Source organism: Agelaius phoeniceus, chromosome 8, assembly GCF_051311805.1.
Source record: "Agelaius phoeniceus isolate bAgePho1 chromosome 8, bAgePho1.hap1, whole genome shotgun sequence".
Taxonomy (NCBI): domain Eukaryota; kingdom Metazoa; phylum Chordata; class Aves; order Passeriformes; family Icteridae; genus Agelaius; species Agelaius phoeniceus.
Window position 1 is genome coordinate 11739457 of NC_135272.1, and position 19951 is coordinate 11759407.

Sequence of the window (19951 nt, forward strand, 5' to 3'; positions counted from 1 at the left end):
GCTGGGCAATCATGACAACCTTTCCTAAACAGAGTACAGATTTCCAGAAATAATCCCTAGGGAAGCCCTGTCACAAGCAGCATCTGCTGCAAGAATAAAACCTTCTGCTATCTCCAGACTCCTCAAAACCTAAAGAAAATCCCTGACAAGCCAGACTGGGCATCTAGAAAAGAGTGGAAGAGCAGCCCAGGTAGCAAAATAACACAAACTACAACATCTCTGCACTCCAGCTTGGGCACACTAACTCCTCCTTGGGCAGCAGGGCAGGGGATAGAGCAATATACCACAAGAAGCCCTTCCAGCTCATAGTCCAGTCTCCCAGTGCCTCTGACTCTCTGGATCTCTCCCCCATGCAGCCATGGATGTCCCCCTGGGGGTCACAGCCACCAACATCACTCCCACCGAGGCACTGCTGCAGTGGAACCCGCCGCTGTCGGAGGTGGAAAGCTACGTCCTCATCCTCACCCGCCGTGCAGGTACCCCAGGGCTCTGCTTCAGCTCACCTCTGCCTCTCTCCCTTCCCAAAGCCCAGGGCTCAGTAGGAGCCCTTCACAGAGGGAGAAGTGAAGGAGCCCTTGCCTTGGGGTTTTATAGAGATTGTGGGAAAAATTAGATCACCCTTCAGACTGAACAGCACCACTGTTTCAGCAATAGAAGTGCTTTTTGTCATGAGGTCATATCCAGAGACACATTTTGGAGAACCACCTTGAATGTCTACCCTTGTCACAGACATCTTTTATGAAAAATCCATTCCTTAGGATTTTTTCTCCTGAGAAGCTGAGAGGCCTCAGGAACAAAATGTAAACAATGATTATCTCCTGCTGTGGAATGCAACAGGCAGATCTGTGATTGGTCTCATGTGGTTGTTTCTAATTAATGGCCAATCACAGCCCAGCTGGCTCAGACTCTCTGTCCGAGCCACAAGCCTTTATCATTCTTTCTTTTTCTATTCCTTGCTAGCCTTCTGATGAAATCCTTTCTTCTATTTTAATATAGTTTTAATATAATATATATCATAAAATAATAAATCAAGCCTTCTGAAACATGGAATCAGATCCTCATCTCTTCTCTCATCCTCAGACCCCTGTGAACATGGTCACATACCCCATCTCATCCCTTTTTTCTTACAGTTGCAGGAGAAACAATTCTCGTGGATGGAGACAACCAGGAGTACCAGCTGACCAACCTGCTGCCCAGTACCACCTACACAGTGTCTATGTATGCCACCAGCGGGCCTCTCACCAGCCAGACCATCAGCACCAACTTCACCACTCGTATGTACAATCCCTTCCCTCACCCTTCATCCCTAGCCATGCACTCACCCCAGGAAAAGCAGCCAGCAAGGCTGAGCCAAAGCTCTTGTTACATAGCTCGTGTGGGTATAGAGGTAACCACAAGCCAAAAGGACACAAACACCATCCCAAATACCAGCAGGGCACAACACGAGAACACAATTTTAATCAACAAGCATCAACCATTATTTTTACTCTTTCAACATCCATCCATCCATCCCTTTTTTCTGGTGATTTTCCCCTGGCTGTGGTTTCCTTAGCAGACCCCTGACCAGGTCTTCTTTTTTGCCCAAGGTTATAGTCCAGAAGAACACAACAACCCATTTTGCTTGACAGGTCCCATAGCACATGAATTTCACAGCTGTTACCCTTAAGGTGGCACACAGGTAGAGGAGGACTTCTAGAGGGTTTGCAGAGCTCTGTTCAGGACTGGGGATGGGTGATGAGATCTTGAAACTGAGGGTGAGGATGACTTTGGGCTGTAGCTCAGTGCTGCAAGGTTGAATCCCAGTGTACTAAGTGGGAAGCAGGGTTGAGGTGGTTGTGTGTGAGAAATTGCACTTCCCTGTGTTCCTATCCACTCTTGCAGTTCTGGATCCTCCAACCAATCTGACAGCCAGCGAAGTCACACGACGGAGCGCCCTGCTCTCCTGGGTTCCTCCCGTAGGAGAGATTGAGAATTACATCATGACCTACAGATCCAGCGATGGCAGCAGGAAGGTGAGTGAGTCCTCACACCAAAGAGTCTCAGTCCTCACACCAAAGAGCCTCATTCAGTCAGGGAGTAACAAGACCATGTTAAAAAAAGCAGGAGAAGCCAAACAGAGCAAAAGAATGATGCTCAGTGGCTCAGGGAGGCCAGAAGGGCAGACACTGCTTCCTGCTAAGTAGGATGATAGGAAAAAGCAAGAAGAGATTGCCTAAGGTCAAATGTTGATGCACACCTACTGGTCTGGGCATAGAGGGTTTACCTGGAGAGATTGGAGGAACGGGGCAATTCACAGCTTGTGAAACACAAGCAAGCTGAGGCAGGAGAATATTATTCTGCAGAGATGCTAAAAAGGCCATTTGCCCTTCCTGCAAAAAAGCAAGACAGGCACAGAGAGCTAATTAATTCTGCAATACATTTGATTATTTAATGAGTGTGTCCACATCTGCCTGTCTGGAGAAGCTGCAACAAACACCATCAGAAATATGTCATGGGAAACAGTCTGATTTCCTTTGCTGGTGTGATTGGCTCACAGCAGCCAGAGGATAATAGCTTTGCAAAAGGGACCCAATAATGCTGTGTGGCACTGGCCAACAACCAAAAAATTAACATGACAGGAATCAACAGAGTCAAAACTGGCTGATAACCAGGTTTGGCCAGCTCTGTTTCTTGCACTGCTTGGGCAATCAGTCATGTCTGGTACTGAAGGCACAGGTCCCAACAGACCCAGCTGACAGAGGACACAGACTGCAAACATTTAAATCCATCTCCAAACCAGGCTGCTTTCCCCCACCCAAACCATTCTGAAATGTTGGCTATATTGGCTGAACTCACGTTCACTCGGCCCAGGGGTTTAAGCAATCATGCACTGCTCCTCAGCCAGGCTGCAGCAGTTTGTGGCTTCCCTTCCCTCCTCACTTGCTCTTTAGGCTCCCCAGCGCTTTTCTCATCTGTTGCTCTTGGTGTCTGCCTCCTTCTGGGACCCATGTACAGGAGCTGATTGTGGATGCAGAGGACACGTGGATCCGTCTGGAGGGGCTTTCTGAGACCACGGAGTACACGGTGCACCTGCAGGCTGCCCAGAACGCCGTGCGCAGCGGCCTCGTCTCAACCACCTTCACCACAGGTGAGGACTCACTCTGCATCCACCCAGACACATGCAGGCTGGCCCACATATCATGCTGGTAGGAATGGACTGCTCTTAGTGACCTTCCCTCCTCAGGCAGCATTCCTTCATGATCCAAAGAGGGGTACTCACAATGCCATGACCCACGGCGCTGCTTTGCTACGAAATGTTAATGGCTGAAGGAGCTACGATTCAAACACAAGACCCAGCCCAGGGCAAGGGGGTTTGAGCTTCAGACCAGGAGCCATCTACCAGGCCCTTTGCCTTGCCCATGTCCATCCTCAAGTGCATAAACAGAAGAAAAAATATTCACTAAAAACAACAACACCTATCAACAGGAATGCTGCTGGGAGAGGACCCAGCGAGTATCGCCATGTTGTGGACATGATATCAAAGAATCAGAATGCTTGGGTTGGAAAGAATCTTTAAAGGTCATCTAGTTCAATTCTCCTGCAGTGTGCAGGATCATCTTTAACTTGATCAGGTTGCTCAGAGCCCTGTTGAATTTGACCTTGAAAGTTTTCAGGGTTGGGGTATCCCTGGAAATACCAAGCAAGTGCATCTCTCCTCCACCACCACCAGTGGAGTCACAGACAGCAGAGCCAGCACTTTATCTAATTACATTATTCCTCCCCACTCTCATTCTGGAGCATTCACAGTCCACTAAGGCACTAAAGTAATGGGAATGGTTTTGTTTTGAAATCAAAAGCTGGGCATCCACAGTCACCAGGACCCTCAGAGACAGAATACTTACTCTACCAAGAATGAAGCTTGCAAGAGAATGTCACCAGTGCTCCCATCCTCTGCAACCATTCATAACAGAAGTTATGCAAAGCAAATTGTGCCTCATCCTCTTTGAAAAGCATGGCTAGGCCAGGGTACTTACAGGCAGAATGCATCTTGCTCAGAGCTAGGAATCCAATCATGTTTTTCCTGGGCATCAACAGCACTGAGAAGTCTCCAGATGATGTCCACCAAAATTCCTCCCATCTGTGCTGCCAGTTTAATTCTCAAATTAGGAGAATTTTCTTTGAATCTGCTGTGGATACACTTCTACATCTTGGTTACATGCAAAGGTCTCTTCACCTGCTTTTAAGAGATAACAGAAACTATATACATCAACAAAAGAAGAAATGACTTCTCTAATACAGCTACAAAACATGCTTTCCTCTTGTTCTTGCCTCTTACACATGTGCATAAATCCAGTACAATTCAGGCAGGTGATAGAAAAAGACATGTAATCTTTGAGGCTGCTTGGGAGTCAGGGATGAAGCTGCATGGGGGCGACTTCTCAGGTGGGATAAAGCAGCAGAAACCCACTTATGTCAGGCAAGGAGAGCACCTTTTACATCAAACAGAAGTGTCAGACCTCAGCAACGTCAGTCCCCATTGTCAGCTGATGCAGCATCCAACACACTTAACTTGCTTTGAAGATGAAGATGGGCATTAGCAACAAGTCAGTTTCTCCCCACTTACCCCAATATTGATGAGACAGAAGCAGCCAGGAGCTATCACCAAGGCAATGCAATCCATGGACAGCATCTCTCATCAAAGCATCCAGATATGCAACTCAGTTTACTCTGGCAATGCATCAAGGCACTTTGCAGAGAACAAGGACTTGTCTTTAATGACAAAAAAAAAAAAAAGTAAAGAAAGCCACTCAGGCTTAATTTAAATTGTTTTGCTTCCTTCTGCTTACATACACATCCCGGGGTTCTTCTATTCCCCCTGACATATTAATAGCTCAGCCTCTTTTGTTTCATGTTTGCATAAGGTTCTTGGGGAATTGTATACAGATGAGACAGAAGGAAGAAACAGATACAGTATTTATAATTTATAGTGGTTTGAAATGTCTTTCAAGGTCTCCTTGGCTCTTAAAGATATGAATATAAATTAAGAAACAAGCAATCTCCACAGGGGAGCCCAAAGTGGTTGCTGTTGAAGAAGTTTCCATTGTTGGATACTATAAAGTACAAACAATGTCTCACCAGGCTTTGCTACAGACCATGAAGATGGGGAGAAAAAAAGAGAGCATCTTCAACATTTGGACACAGCAATGACTTTCAAGTCTTCAGGTCACAAGGTGGGGGGGAATACACCCAAGTGAGGAGCAACAGACAAGGGTTGTGCCTATGTCCTATGGGACACTGCACAACTGTGATGGACACACACAGCACAAAAGATCTGAGGGTCCCTCACACCTTCTCAGTTTGTTACAGAGACATCCTTGAAAACCTTATCCACATTGCCAGCTCTGCACTATTTATTCCATCATCTATACATAACAACAACAAAGAAAAGTATGTATTTTATTTCCCTCTTTTGTCTTAAATAAGAAAAAAATGTTCCCAGACCAGATATTCCAATACTGCCAGAATAACTGTCATAATTAAGACTCTCCTAAACTCTGACCACAAAATAAGATGTTTCCTCATTAGAGAACACCTGTATCACAGCCACACAGCCCATGCTAGCTACCTCTAGCATATCACACAGCCTCATTCCTGCTCAGCTTGCAAGTGACAATTAGCTCAGCATAAGTCCACCATCATTTCCAAGCTCATGGAGAATAAGGAGAATCCCCCTGGAATGAGTACTGTTATAAAACTTGATTAGAGCTGGCAGTCCTGAGAGGAGAACAGGTTTTTGGTATTTTCACAGCTGTCTAAATATGCTGGTGACAGCTTAAACCCCAGGGTTTCAGACACAGTGCAGAAAGATAGTCCAAGAAGTGACATCCCTCATCATTCATTGTGACACTACCATGCACCCTTCCAGTATAAGACATATGGAAGAATAATTAATATATGCACACATTTTTTTCCAGTAAGTCCTCTGAGCTTGACAGCAGATATAAAGTCTCACTGCCTCATGGAATTACTCGGAATGCAGGAGCCAAGACAGACTTTTCCTGGACTGTAACTAGTGGAGCCTGAAGCATGGGGAAAAGGTGTCTCTTTGCTTGAATTTTACCTTTTTTTTTGACTTTGCTTTTGCAGGAGGACGTGTGTTTGCTAACCCTCAGGACTGTGCCCAGCACCTGATGAACGGAGACACGCTGAGCGGGGTCTACACCATCTCCATCAACGGGGACCTCAGCCAGCGGGTGCCCGTGTACTGTGACATGACCACTGATGGAGGGGGCTGGATTGTGAGTATCCATGTGGCATGTTGTCCCCACCACAAAGTAACTGAGCCCCTACCAGCAAAGCATGGGCATGACAGCAGGCTCAGCATCACACGCTTCATTTCGCACGCCGCAGGGAATGGCCCACGCTCCGGTAATAATAGTTACACTTGGAGAAATGCCCTTTGATTTATTTGGCATGTTTGCAGTGCTTCTGGAGAGCAAAATCTGTGAGTGAAGCTGATTTATTGTTCTAGAAATGAAATTAATGGCTGGTAGCTTTCACGGGGAATGATTCACACTGCCTGCAGAAGGAGGGTGTCAGGCGTCACCCCAATTGAGTCTGCACAGGAGAACTTTAGAAACAAATGCCTGTTTGGCTTTTGAGCTGCACAAACACTGCTTGTCTTGACGTAGATGGACTGACAGTGTAAGTAAATAATGCCATGGTGCTCTGATCTTATTCGTGTCAAACTCTTACTTACACACATTACACAAAACCCTGCTAGATGTATAGTCAAAACCAAAAAAAATGGGCTTCCTCAAATGCTGATCTCTAGCCAGTAAATTTCCCTCTCACTCTGCTTCAGAACATCCCCTTGGATATCACAGAAATAGCCAGCTCAAAGCAGAATTACATGCTAGAAAACCAGAGGCACCATGTACTAGTTAAAGCAGAAACCTTAAAGGCCAAATCCTTCCTATTTTACCATTGATTTGCTTTGGACATTATCTAATATCTCTTGTTTCTACACCTGCACATGAATTAATTGCATGCCTGCAATTAACACTAACTGGATAGGCATTGCAATTTTCTCCCCTGAAAGGCACAATGGAAAGAAAAATTATTATCTTTACCTTTGTGTGTCCAAAGCCTGGCAAAGCTGTTTCTCATCTCCCTCATTATGATTTTCCCCCTGCTCTCCCTCCACATCAGGTCTTCCAGCGGCGGCAGAATGGGCTGACCGATTTCTTCCGGAAATGGGCAGATTACCGCGTTGGCTTTGGAAACTTGGAGGATGAGTTTTGGCTGGGTATGACCTTCCCTGTTTGCCTTTCACTGATGTGTCAAACTTAAGTTCCATAAGCACTGTCAGCTGTTGGCTCTTTGCCTTTCACCACATTCCTCTACGTTCTCCCTCAGACAGTTTTCCTTCCGTTCATTCCCTGCCCTTCACTTTAGGAACTCATGCAGAGGCACACCACATAAAGGCACATTGTGAAGGTTAGCAGCTCCCTAGTTTGCTCTCTCTAGGAGAGGAGGGGGTATGTAAGCTGTCAGTTTTCATGGACCAAAACCCATCATTGTCCATTGCATGACTACAGGTTGCACTGGTGGCCAGAAAGTCCAATGAAAGCAGGAAAGGAGTGAGTGGGAGACAGCACAGCTCTGAAATTGAGTGTGCTCCTCCAAAACCTGAACATGAGCCAAAGGGACCTGCAGCATAAGCACACTCTGGCTTGTATGGGAGCTTAACAACAACAGTAGCACCAGAGCTCAACAGCTGAATGTTCCAAGCTTCAGCAGCATGAAGAAATCTGAAGCTGGGCCTTGAACCCACTGCTCACAGACACAGGGAAGTGAAGCTCGAGTGGGGACAGAGATCCAGACCCCAGCAGTGCCAGGAGAAACTCAAACTCACCACAAGTGCTGCTGTCCTTTGATTCCTCTCCTTGCTCTCATTTCCCACTACTGTTTTATTTGCCTAGAGCTTGCCTTGTTTGTTCATGCAGCAGATCTGGGCACCAGGTCCCACAGGGTGTTTCACTGTCTCGACAGGCTTGGACAACATCCACAAGATCACATCCCAAGGGCGCTACGAGCTGCGGATAGACATGAGGGATGGCCAGGAGGCAGCATATGCCTACTATGACAAATTCTCCATTGGTGACTCCAGGAGCCTCTACAAACTGCGCATTGGGGACTACAATGGCACTTCAGGTACAACCTCCTTGCTAGCAAGGGTCTTGGGAAATCCTTGCAGCCTCCTTGCTAGCAAGGATCTTGGGAAATCCTGTGACTGGTTGGTCCAAGACTATAAAGGAAATCCCAACATGAAATCTCACTTGTCTAGAGCGGTGAGACAAACACCCATAGTCCTTTCTGCCTTCCTGCAGTCCATAGTGTAAACCAGGCTGATAAATCCCAGTAAGGACACTGAATTTTCCATTGGGGATTAGATATTTAATATCAGAGGCATTGCTATTCAAATAACCAGGTCAACCATCAGAGGTGTCATCTCACTTGGCAGTAGCCACAGCTGGCTATTGATGTCGTGCTGGAGGCTGTATTTATTGCCTTTCCACAGCTATGGAAAAATCTGAAACCCTCTGAGTCATTTCCTCACATAAAGGCCAAACACTGCCCAGTTTTGCAAGGACACTGTCACACCTGCTTGCTTGGTTGATTCAGAGGAGTTAGAGTTGCCCAGCAGAAGAGAGTGGGCGCAGGAGGGAGGGCACAGGAGATCTCTTCTTCAAGAAGGGAGAAGGGGTACAACTCTAGCCCCTTCATCTGGGATAGACATGCCCAGTGCAAGCCCCCATGATGGAACTTCCACCATGTACTAGGTGGAACCCCACAACATACCCAAGATGCAGGAATTTCCTTATTCAGTACCAGTTAGTTGCCACTGGAAGAGAGGTGACAGGAATCTTGATGGTGTGCAACAAAGCACTCAAATCCCAGGGCACAAAGCACCCACTCTACTGCCAAGGATGGCAGCAACAGTCTCTCCATGGCTGGATTGCACACAGCCAGCATGGATCCACTTCATATGTCCTTAGGGATTACCAAGGAGCATATTTAGAATGTCTCCTGTAAGTACATCACTCAATTCACCATATTTTACTCCGGCTTTTTTTTTCACACAAAAGCAGCTGTCTAGTTATCCAGTGAGGATGAAGTTAGAGGTTTTGGTGGAATAAGACATCACACACATTCCAAAAAACTTCTTTCCATTATCCAAAGAGAGAAAAGGTGGCCAAGCATCTTGGTTCAAGAGATGAATATTTGGTCTCTGTTGAGAGAAAAAGCTCCCTTTGGCTAACAAGAAAGAAGGAGGCTGAAAGCATCCTGAAGTTATACAGCAGAGCCAAGCCTAGGGGAATCAGGGATGCCAAAATCTGGGATTGAATTAATTTCTGAAACACTGAAATTCAGATCCAAACACATACCCAAGCACTTTATCTGACAAAGCCAAGAAGTCTGTAAGATTTGCTATGGTCTGCACTGATCCTAAACAGACAGCAGAGGACCTCAGATGAGCCAGTTGTGAACAATTCCAGTTAACATTCAGTTATCCAGTTAATTCCAGCTATCCCCAGACTGTCAGCTGTTTGAGCCATTGATTGAAACGGTTACCACAAACCCAGAATATCCCAATTTCCTTGTGAAATGACCAGATAACAGACTCCATCACCTCTAAGAGCACCTCTTTCCACAGGAGACTCCCTCACCTATCACCAGGGGCGCCCCTTCTCCACCAAGGACAGGGACAACGATGTTGCTGTGACCAACTGTGCCATGTCCTACAAAGGGGCCTGGTGGTACAAGAACTGCCACCGCACCAACCTCAACGGCAAGTACGGAGAGTCCCGGCACAGTCAGGTAAGGCCTTCAAAGCCTCTGGAATTTCTTCCAGGGGAACATGCCAGCAAGCCTAGGTTAGGGCTGGGGTGCTGTGATTGGTGCACCATGGTCAGAACTGGTGGCATGACCCCACCAAAGGGAGCCACCTTCAAGCCAGCTAGGCTTTGTGCCTCACACACACTGCCATAGTCATCTGCTGTAGTGTGTTAGACTAAAAAAATTACCTACATGAAATTTGACCAGCCTTTGAGCAGTGGGAAAAAAAACAATCAAGCCATAGAAGCAGGGGAGCTGCTTGCTCCTGCAGTAGCAAGTTTTTTCTTTCGATCTTCTCTACACAAATCAAATTTTTTTCCTTCCTCTCCCACCCTAGTTTCTTGTTAGGGTCTTTCCTTACCCTCTGCCTTTCTCTCCCTCCTGGCAGGGGATTAACTGGTACCATTGGAAAGGCCACGAGTTCTCCATCCCCTTTGTGGAAATGAAGATGCGACCTTACAACCACCGTAACATCTCTGGGAGGAAGAGACGGTCCCTACAGCTCTGAGCCAGCTGAACCCCTCCTGCCTCCCACCACCTGACCTTTTCTGTCATTTGTTTGTATTTTATAATATGAAAAGGGAAAAAAAAAATTTACTACTCGTCTGAGATAGCAAGCTGCCCCTCACAAGTGCTGGAGGGAACCATGGCACAAGGAAAGGCCATGGGAAAGGAAAGACCTCATTGCTTTGCATCTGTCCCAGAGAAATACCAAATTTCCAGTCTCCCTATCCCAATACTCTGGCCCTTAACATGAGAAGAAAGAGAAAGAGACAGATTTTTTGATATTTTTTTAAAAGACATAGAAATCCCCAGCAAACCCTGTTAGAAATGTTTGTCACAAGGCTTGTGGCAGAAACATTCCCCACAGATACCTTGGTGTGGCCGTTTCCAGCCCAGCAATGGCCAGGGATGCCCGTCCTCTCCCTGCCTCCCTGTCCCCTCCTGGCAGAGAGGTCCCAAGCTTCATGCCATCCTGTAGACACCAATTCTTCCAGCAGGCAGAGGCCCATCTCTCCCCTATGTGCAGGCTCTGGACACCTGGGGATCAAGTGAGGATGAGCAAAGGCTCCTCCCATCCCCAGTTTTCACAGGAGAGCTCGGCAAATATCTGCATACGTAGGCAAACTGCAGAGAGTCCACAGCTCATGTGTTGGTCCCACCACAAAATCATCCTCGTGTGCATGAGGTGTATGGGAATAAGAACTACTCCACCAGCCCCAACCTTCATTATCCACTCCTCCAAGCTAAACTCAGCCCACTCCAGGTCCATGACATCTGCCTGGGTTATGCTGAACTTGATGGAGAAGAAAGGACTTAAATTAGACGACTTGGGAGAAGAATCCCTACTTGTGGTCCTGAAATCTAGGACCCCTTTCCTCTGTTATTTCTACATTCCATCATGCTCTCTCTCACTGAGGTCACTGGTCCCAAACAAGAGTCTCAGAGGAGGAGCAGCAATAAGAAGATATCACAGAACTGCAGCCCAACCTGAAGCCAGCAGCTGTCACAGCTCAGGTGCTCCTGTTGATGGCCCTCCATGCACACAGGGAATTATGCCAATGCAGCTAAGGGAAGACAAGTGCAAGCTGAGGAATGCCCATTTCCTTCCTTCTCCTACACTATCCCTCTACAATGCCATCACAAGAGGGACACAAATCTCAGTGCCTTGGAATTGCCAGCTCTCTAACAGGAAATCAACTGTTTCCCCTCCTGGAAGGGATTCCATTTGGATTTTGGAGCACCTCAAGGCCCTTGGAAGAATTAATAAGTTCACTCTTCCCATCCTTAACTCAAGGAAGATGGACCCTTTGGATATCTCTGTCTGTGCCCTGTTGTCATTGTCCCCACCTCCACAGAGCCCAAATGACCACCATGCTTGTCACTCCTCTCCAAGGACTCCAATCAATGCTGGGCATTGTCACTGGCCTGGTCTCCAAGAAAGGACTCGTGCATCCAAGGACAATGCAGCTCATCACTGGATTTGCAGCCAAAGGAACATTACAAATGCTAAACACTGCTAATCTGGCTTTATCACACTGAAGCTGCTTTGTCTCAAAAACATCTTTCAGATGGCAACATAAAGGCATCTTTGCAGCAGCTTATAATTCAGGCCAGTGTATCTTTCGTGGTCACACTCCTTAATGTTCTGACGTTTTTGGTGATGGCTGCAGAGCTGAAGAAGAGCATTAAATGGGAAACATAACCTCCTTCTCCATGGCACATACCGGCACATGAAATCACAGCTAACACTGAGGTCAAGATCAGATACATGGCCCATTCCTTCAGCTTGCAAGCTGACCTGGAGAAAGGATGCTCAGCAACATCTCATATGTAAATGAGGCATCCCTTCTTACTTCCCCTTGGCATCAAATCAGGCAACAAGTCAACCAGTTTTGGAACAGGTGAGTCAGAGGCTGCAGGTGATGGGATCTCTTGCAGGACACGGCTGCTGTCACAGATGGTGGCATGTCACACCTCCTGAGCACCCACCCCTGCTTTAAGACCCAAACATCAACAAAAAGCAGCAGATGGAACTGATTAAAGCCTAAGAAGGCTTTCAATAGACCAGCAGAGTAAATTTTTCTCCAAACCATCAAGAATTTGTAGGAAGAAATATCCCAACAAAAGCTGTAATGGAGCAGTGGTTACAACCAGCAGAAACTGGCAGTGGATGGTGCTGTTTTCTTACCTACCCAGGAGAAAGGAAGAGATGTCATGCAAACATTTATCTTTCACAGTCAAGTGAAAGGCAAGAAACCTCTCTTTTCAAAAGAAAGACTCAAATAGAAAGTTTGAAAAAAAAAAATCAAAGTTTGCCAAGCTTTTCTAGGAGGTTCAAAAGAATATCCTCAAAAAGGCTGATTATTCTCTCAACAGGTTTACTGACATATATCTCTCCCTCCCTCCTCATGTCTTTCATCCTTTGTACAAGTCCTGTAACCAGGATGAGTCAGCCCACTTGACCCAGCTGCATAGTCAGGTATGAAATTGGACAATATCCAATCTTCCAGTGCTATTATACATCAGTGCTGGTCCCTGACCTCTCATGTGATACCAGCATGTTGCCTTTCCATGGCATTGGTGAAAGACAGTTGCTACAGTCTCTTAAAGGAAAGATTTCTACACATCATGGTTTTCTCCTGGTGATAACCCAACCCAAGCCCAGGCACACAACCAGCAATGATGACCCAGTCATTTGTGCCATTGTCTCCTGTTCACATTGACCCTAAACAAGATACAATTTCCCAGAAAGTTATTTTTCTGTATTGCCTTATTTTTTTTTTTTGACAAAGCTCCTGCCAGCAAATTTGTGCTTAATGTTGATGCTCCAGAAGGCCCCATAATTAAGAAGTTTCTTCTCACCCTCCATCACTGGATGAGCTAGTTCATTCTCCAGCTAGACCAGGTTTGGCCCTGAAATTCCCAGAAACCAAGCCTGGATCTGGTGCAGTGCTCACCTTGAGAGACTTAGCTTCAGCATGTGAACTTCCACTGGGCTCTGGTGGCTCCACTGCCACCCTGGGTTTATGTGGCTCAGGCTTGTTCCAGAGCCCAACAAGGAGCATGAGGCTGTTACCCAAACCACACTGTCCGCTGTGAGATGCCATTCTGTGTAACAGGAAGCAGCACATCAAATCCTTCACACAGCAACACCATGCGTGCCCATGACCCTTACAGCCTTTCAAAGTCATCTCTTATTTCTAACCCCAAAATCCTAGAGGGAAACACAAAGGGACTTTCATCTCTTGCTCAATATTCATTTCCCTCTGTTTCCATTCTCCAAGCCCACCTTCTCCTTCACACTGCACTGAAACATAACCAAAGAGAAAAAGAGTCCTGAAAGGAAAAGCTGCTTTTAGTAAAGTGATAGCATCTATAAATTAATAATTTCAAGAAGGAGAGAGGCCAGGCTCTCCCCAAGGGTAACTGGGTTTTGGTAGGAAGGTACCAGGGAGAGTATCCACACAAAGGTTGGGGAGAAGTCTGCTTCTACTCCTTATCTTTGCATTACTTTACTCTCCCAAATTTGCCCTAAACCAGGCCACAAGGGCATCTCAAAGCTGAGTACCAGCCTAAATGCACTCTTGCCTCCTTCCCAGAGGGATGCTTACCCCAGGTGAATTTCCTGGGTGTGGAAGGCACGGCTTGTGCCACCCTCACTCCCAGAGATGCACTGGTGAGGGCCCAGCCCATGGTGTCCCCATGCCCACAACAGGCTCAGAGCAACCTGACAAAGCACAGCAGGAGCCAAAGTACCCTCCTGGTGCCTCACCTCCATCCCAGCTCATGACCTCCATCCCAGCTCAGAGCTGCCCTCCTGCTGTGCCCCCACCATCACATCTGGGGGTGACCACACACCCCCTCTCCTGTGCCCCCCCAGACATGCCCACAAGTTTTGACTTTACCAAACACTGCCAGCAATGAACTCTCACCCCAAAAAACCCTTTAATTCATGCTTACACCCACTAACAAAGGGTTCTGTTCTGGGGCCAAACAAGAAGTCCATCCCTGTTTCTGCCAGCCAAGCACCCTGGGATGGCCATAAAACCCAACAGAGTCCCCTGGGGACCACCAGCACCTCCAGGGTCACCTTCCCCTTTCCTAAAACCCTGATGGTGGTGGCAGCTCCTTGCCCCTTCCAGAAGGGAAATTTGGGGTAAGTGGGAGGGAAAGGCCCTTCCCTTGGGAGATCCTGATGCCTAGACCTGCCTCAATACCCAGCCTGCAGTTCTTCAGATGTCAGTGGCTTCTCAGAAGGATGGTGACAGAAAGACCTAAACAAACAAACAAACAAACAGCCCCCTGTGTACAGGTGTTATCCTGGAAATGTTCTTAATATGCTAAAAAAAGTTTAAAAACATAAATAAGAAGGGAGAGCAGAGGCAACAAAATGCCTCAGATTCTGATGAACTCAAACCACTGGAACCAAATGAGGGGGAAAAGAAAAGTAAATAAATGCATAAATAAAATCTATAATATAAATAAATAATAATATATTAAACAACCTTCCCCACCCTGTAATGAAAATGTAGCTTGGAGAATGGGATCAACGCTTGTTAACCATTGTTAACTAGTATTTTTAGTCCTGACCGCTCTTAGGCTATGTATAGTTCCTTTTTTTAATGCATTTTCTATACATTAATAAAAGATACTGAAGGAGTGAGCTGTGTGCTTGTCCAGGAGTGGGGTGGGACCAGGGGCCTCGTGCATCCAAGCCCAGCAACATTTCAGCCCCAACTTTATGCCAAGAAGGGACACACATCCCCTATCCCTGATCCCATGGGGGGGATAACCAAAGGGGGGGGTTTAGCATGGATTCACATTCAAACCTGGAGGAACAGAGCAGCTGATAGACCCAGCACATGCAGTGTAACAAATAAACAGTGGGAGAAAGTTTTGGGGCAGCCCAGCTTTGGCTGGTGATCCCAGCTCCATCCTTGTAGGTGTTCAAGACCAGGTTGGAAAAAGCCCCGAGCAACCTCATCCAACCCCAGGGCTGCCTTGGGCAGAAGGTGGGACCAAAGATTCCCAAGTCTCCCCCAGCCCAGCTAAGCTGTTAAAATAAATAGCAATAATGTGGCCATGAATTTGGGTCAGCACAGTCGGTCCATTAAGCACAGGAAGGCAGGGAGCTGGGATTTGGCCTCAGCCCAGCATGAGACATTTTGCTAATAAATTTAGCTGCTCTCATGAGCTACAGAGGCTCTTGGCTCTGTAGTTTGCAGCCAGAAAAAGCAAAGCTGTGGTATGAATGCTTGGGAGCAAAGGGAAACAACCCCAAAATCTTCCGTGAAAACCAGTTGCGTGATTTAAACAGCAATCTGTCTCCAACATGATGGACACACCACCACAAAACAGATTGGAAGGCTTGTTCCAGCAGAATATACTCCCAGTGGGAAACAACAGCAAAAAAAAAACCCAAAAAATCCCCAGTACTGATTAGCAAAGATGAATGCTAGGATGAAGATGAACTTCAGAGGATTTTGAAATTCTTCTCTTATTTCACATGAAGACTTTACCTGAACCTCTATTTGTTTAAAGTTTTCACATTCAACACGTAGCCAGACAGGATGAGAAAGCTTGAAAGAAGCTCTTCCTCCAGACCACTTCAATATTTTCTAAATTTGGCTTAGTAGAGACAAAACAGGGGAGTTTTCTTGGTGGCAACTTCTCTTTCTTGCTCGGATTTGTGAGACAAAAAAGGAAGTTTGTGAGAGAGGGGATGTCCCACCTTGGCCACGACCCTTAGTAAACCAAAAGCAAAGCATGAAGCCTGAGGGACTTGACTGTATGAACTTTTTTTGTTCTGAAGGTAGTTAGTGCCATGGAAGACCCTTCATGCAAGGCCTGTAAATGGAGGAGCTGAGGGATGGAGATGTGTTTGGGATGGGGAGGAAGGGTTACCTGTGCTGGTACTCATCATCCCAGTCTCACGGTGCTTGGCCAAGCCGTTGTCTGTCACAGCACACGCTGCAGTTGAAACAGCCACAATACACAAAGTATCACCATAGAATTTTGGAAGGCTTCAAGCATCTGCCCTTGTTCTTCAGCCCAACCTTTTATACCCCTCCTGTTGATGCACTGCACCTGTGTGCCCTCTGTTCCCTTTGGTGGCTGCTCAGTGCCCCTGGGCACTCCATGGCTCATTGCTGCCAGTGCTGCTCACCTGCTGCTCACAGCTGCAGCCAATTAAGGATGAGGCTCAGCCACAGCCCCATCCCCAATTACCCCAAACTGTGTCCCTACAGTCATCCAGGGTGTTTTATGTATGGTCTCTAAGAGAAGGGCAACACTTTCCACTGTGCACCCTCAGCATGGCTGGGGCCAAGTGAAGCCCCCAGGGCCTCCATTTCCTGCAGAGAACCTCACAAATAGTTCACCTGGAGGAAGCACAGTCTTCCTATTGCAAAAACCAATAACAAGAGGCAGGTGTGTATCACTCAGAGGTTGGTACCTAGAGAAGGCAGGTAGCAGGCACAAGGGGAGCTGCAGCATCCTTCTGCAAAGGACCCTCCCAAAATCACAGTCAAGGCCCAACTCCATGTTTCAGATGGGATGAGAAGGGAGTGAGGGCTGGCAAAAGCCCTTTTCTAAACACTACATGTTTTGATTTAAGCCAGGCAAGTGTTTTGCCCCATCACACTAAACCCTGGGGGGCTCCTGCCCTATCACACATGCCCACCACACTCATGGCTCTGGCCCCCCTGCCCTTGCACAGGTCAGAGCCATCACCATAATCCAGACATGGTCCTGCATGTGGTGGGATCTCATATTTCCAGCCATTCCAAGAAGCATGCCTTCCCAGGCACGCCACACTCCTCTCTGGGCACTTCCAGCCACCAGAGCCCCCCCATGTGCACTTTACACAGAGATATTTCATCACAGCCCTCTTACCAAAGTCCCCTTTTTGCATGAATGATGCTCAGGAACTTTGTTCCAACAGCAAACATCAGGAGGGTGTACAAAGGTCCTCAGCAAGGACCTTGGGCACCCATCCCAAACCCAGAGCTCAAGCAATACATTTCCAACAACACATCCTGCAGCCTCAGCCCAAAAAACCCATGAGGGAAATGCTGGCCCAGAAGCACAGTGTGGCATGAGGAGCTGCAATGGCTCCAGAGCAAGGCTGGAGCAGTTGATGAAGGGGCAGCTTCGTGCCATAGATTCAAAGCTGCTTTATCACTTAGGAGATGTCATTTTTATAGCAGCATCTTCAACATTCTCAGATTTTAATTTCCCCTCATAAGACGGCATGTGTTCATCATCCCTTTTAAAACTGTTGTTCCCATCTTTATATTTTAACTCCTGAGGCTACAGGCTCTAATGTTTAGTTATGTAGAGTGTAAAAAAATTCTAAATTATGTCTTTACATCAAATCTAAATGCAGGGATTTTAAATTTTATTATTTAAGTTTTATTGATGTGTCCCCTCTCCCTGGGATGAGGAATGCTGTGAATAGCAGACTCCAGGCTTATCCCCCTTCCCTGTGATATAGCCAGCAATTTTTCTGCTTACAACTTGTTTCAACAAGCACAGAATCAGTCCTAGAATGGGTTGGGAAGGACTTTGAAAGATGATCTAGTTCCAACCCCTCTGCTATGGGCAGGGACATCTTCCACTCAGACCAGGTTGCTCCAAGCCCTGTCCAGCCTGGCCTTGGGCACTTCCAGGGATCCAGGGGCAGCCACAGCTTCTCTGGGCACCCTGTGCCAGGGCCATACCATGCTCACAGGGAAGAATTTCTTCCAGTATCCCATCTAACCCTGTCCTCTGTCAGTGTGAACCCATCCTGCCCTTGTCCTTATAGCAGCACTTGTCTCCATTCCCAGTATTTTTGGGCTGCTTTCTGCTGTCCGTAGGAACATCAAAGGATGCAGCAATCCTGCAGCAGGCTTCTCCCAGCAGCATGGCTGATCCTCCTGCTCCCAGTCAGGTTATCTCCCTGGCATTGCTCCTGCACAGGGACCAGGGCCAGGCGTGGCTGCTGACCAGCAGAGCAGAGCAGAGCACACCAGGATGTGGTGGGGACACAAACAGCCTCTGTTCACCACAACAGGCCTTTGTCCCCATGCTGTCCCCTGCATTTGTCCATGTCACAACAAAGGAGGGGGTTGAAGGGAGTAACTCTGCAAACGGTCATGAGAAAAATCCTCCTTAAAAGCAAGAGAAGGAGTGGGATGAGGTAGGAAATCCTCCCTCTAGGAATTTCAGAAGGCGATGGAAACGGGCACTTGGGAGAGGAGCAGCAGAGGGGATGGGGGAGCACCAGGGCAGTACTGACCACTCCTGGGGACAGTGTCTGTCCCTGCTCCTGGTCCAATGTCCCCTGGCTGCACTCAAGTCAGGCCAAAAACAGGTGGCATCTCCCTGTACCCCCCTTGAATTGGTTCCTCAGTCACAACTGCCCCTCTGCTGCCTCTGTCCCCTGTCTGAGAGGAATTTACCCCTCAAAACACAGGAACCTGCTCTCCCTCACAGAGGGGCAGAAAGAGGCAAAACACCCCCAGGAGGAAGGTCATGGTTGTTTTTTCCCCTCCTTCACCCAGCACAATTTGCATTTCTCTCTCGGTTCCCTCCTGGAGGGTGGGTGAGTTCCCAACAGGCTGCCCTGCCCCAGCCCTGACACCCAGCTGCATCCTCCCCACGGAGCCCCCGGTAGCAAACAAGATGAGGAGCAGGAAGACTTTGAAGTGTGAAGAACAAAGGTCAGATAGTCCCACCCCCGGGCAGGAGCTAAGCCCCGAGGGCAGCACAGAACATTCCAATGGCTGCAATACCACCAGCCAAAATCCTCATGTGATCCTGAGCCAAGGGACATCAGCTCACCACAAATCTCCAGGAACAGCTTCCCCCATGGGAGTGGCTTATGGAGGGGAACAAATAATGAAAATAATCAAAAGACTACTATTAATTTGGCATCTGCATATCATTACAAAGCAGGATTGGCTCTCCCTGCCTGCCTGAGCTGGCTCTGGGGGAAACCAGCACTGAGGGACTGCTCCTCTTCAGCACGGACTGAGGCACCAAAGGAACGACTGTGACAGAGGGGATGGCCTGCACAACCGGTTTTTCACCTAAAAATCCACCTTGGCAGATCAGATCCAACATCCATCCAGCATGGGAAACCCCTGGGGGTGGCTGGAGGAGGCACGAGCCACTGCTTCCTACAACTGGGGGCACTGCTGCTCCTTGGGGGCACTGGACTGTGCCCAAGCATCGCTCGCCTCTCTGCCTTTGCTTCACACCTTCCACAAATGCAGCCCTTGGATGCTGCTGCTGCTGACCCCATTTCCCCATTTCAGCCCCATTCACCAACAGGTTTTCCTTCCCTGCCTTTCCCATGACTATCGTTGAGTGCTTGCAGAGGGGAAGGCAGCAGCACGCTGCCGGGACTCGCCCAGCCTGGCGCTCTCCCCAGCTCCCAGGGTGTCTCCCCCCTGCCTGCCACCAGTGCTGCCTTGTAGGATTTCCTCAGGAAGGAGTTCCTGAGGGCTCTCACACACAAAACAATCAGCTCTAAACAGCCCAAACACTGAGCTGTACACTGAGCAGACACACACCACCC

General features: G+C 47.7%; 1 protein-coding gene across 1 annotated transcript in view; it reads left to right on the top strand.

Annotated features, from left to right (window-relative positions):
* The window catches only part of TNR (tenascin R), an 83132-nt gene extending 68086 nt beyond the window's left edge, over positions 1 to 15046 (top strand). Inside the window, exons 14-22 of the mRNA XM_054638331.2 lie at positions 357 to 476; positions 1131 to 1274; positions 1882 to 2012; positions 2995 to 3127; positions 6127 to 6278; positions 7192 to 7288; positions 8035 to 8196; positions 9701 to 9864; positions 10271 to 15046. Coding sequence (XP_054494306.2) covers positions 357 to 476; positions 1131 to 1274; positions 1882 to 2012; positions 2995 to 3127; positions 6127 to 6278; positions 7192 to 7288; positions 8035 to 8196; positions 9701 to 9864; positions 10271 to 10390 — 1223 coding nt within the window. The 3' untranslated portion in view covers positions 10391 to 15046. The remainder of the gene's footprint in view (positions 1 to 356; positions 477 to 1130; positions 1275 to 1881; positions 2013 to 2994; positions 3128 to 6126; positions 6279 to 7191; positions 7289 to 8034; positions 8197 to 9700; positions 9865 to 10270) is intronic.
* The last annotated feature ends 4905 nt before the right edge of the window (positions 15047 to 19951 follow it).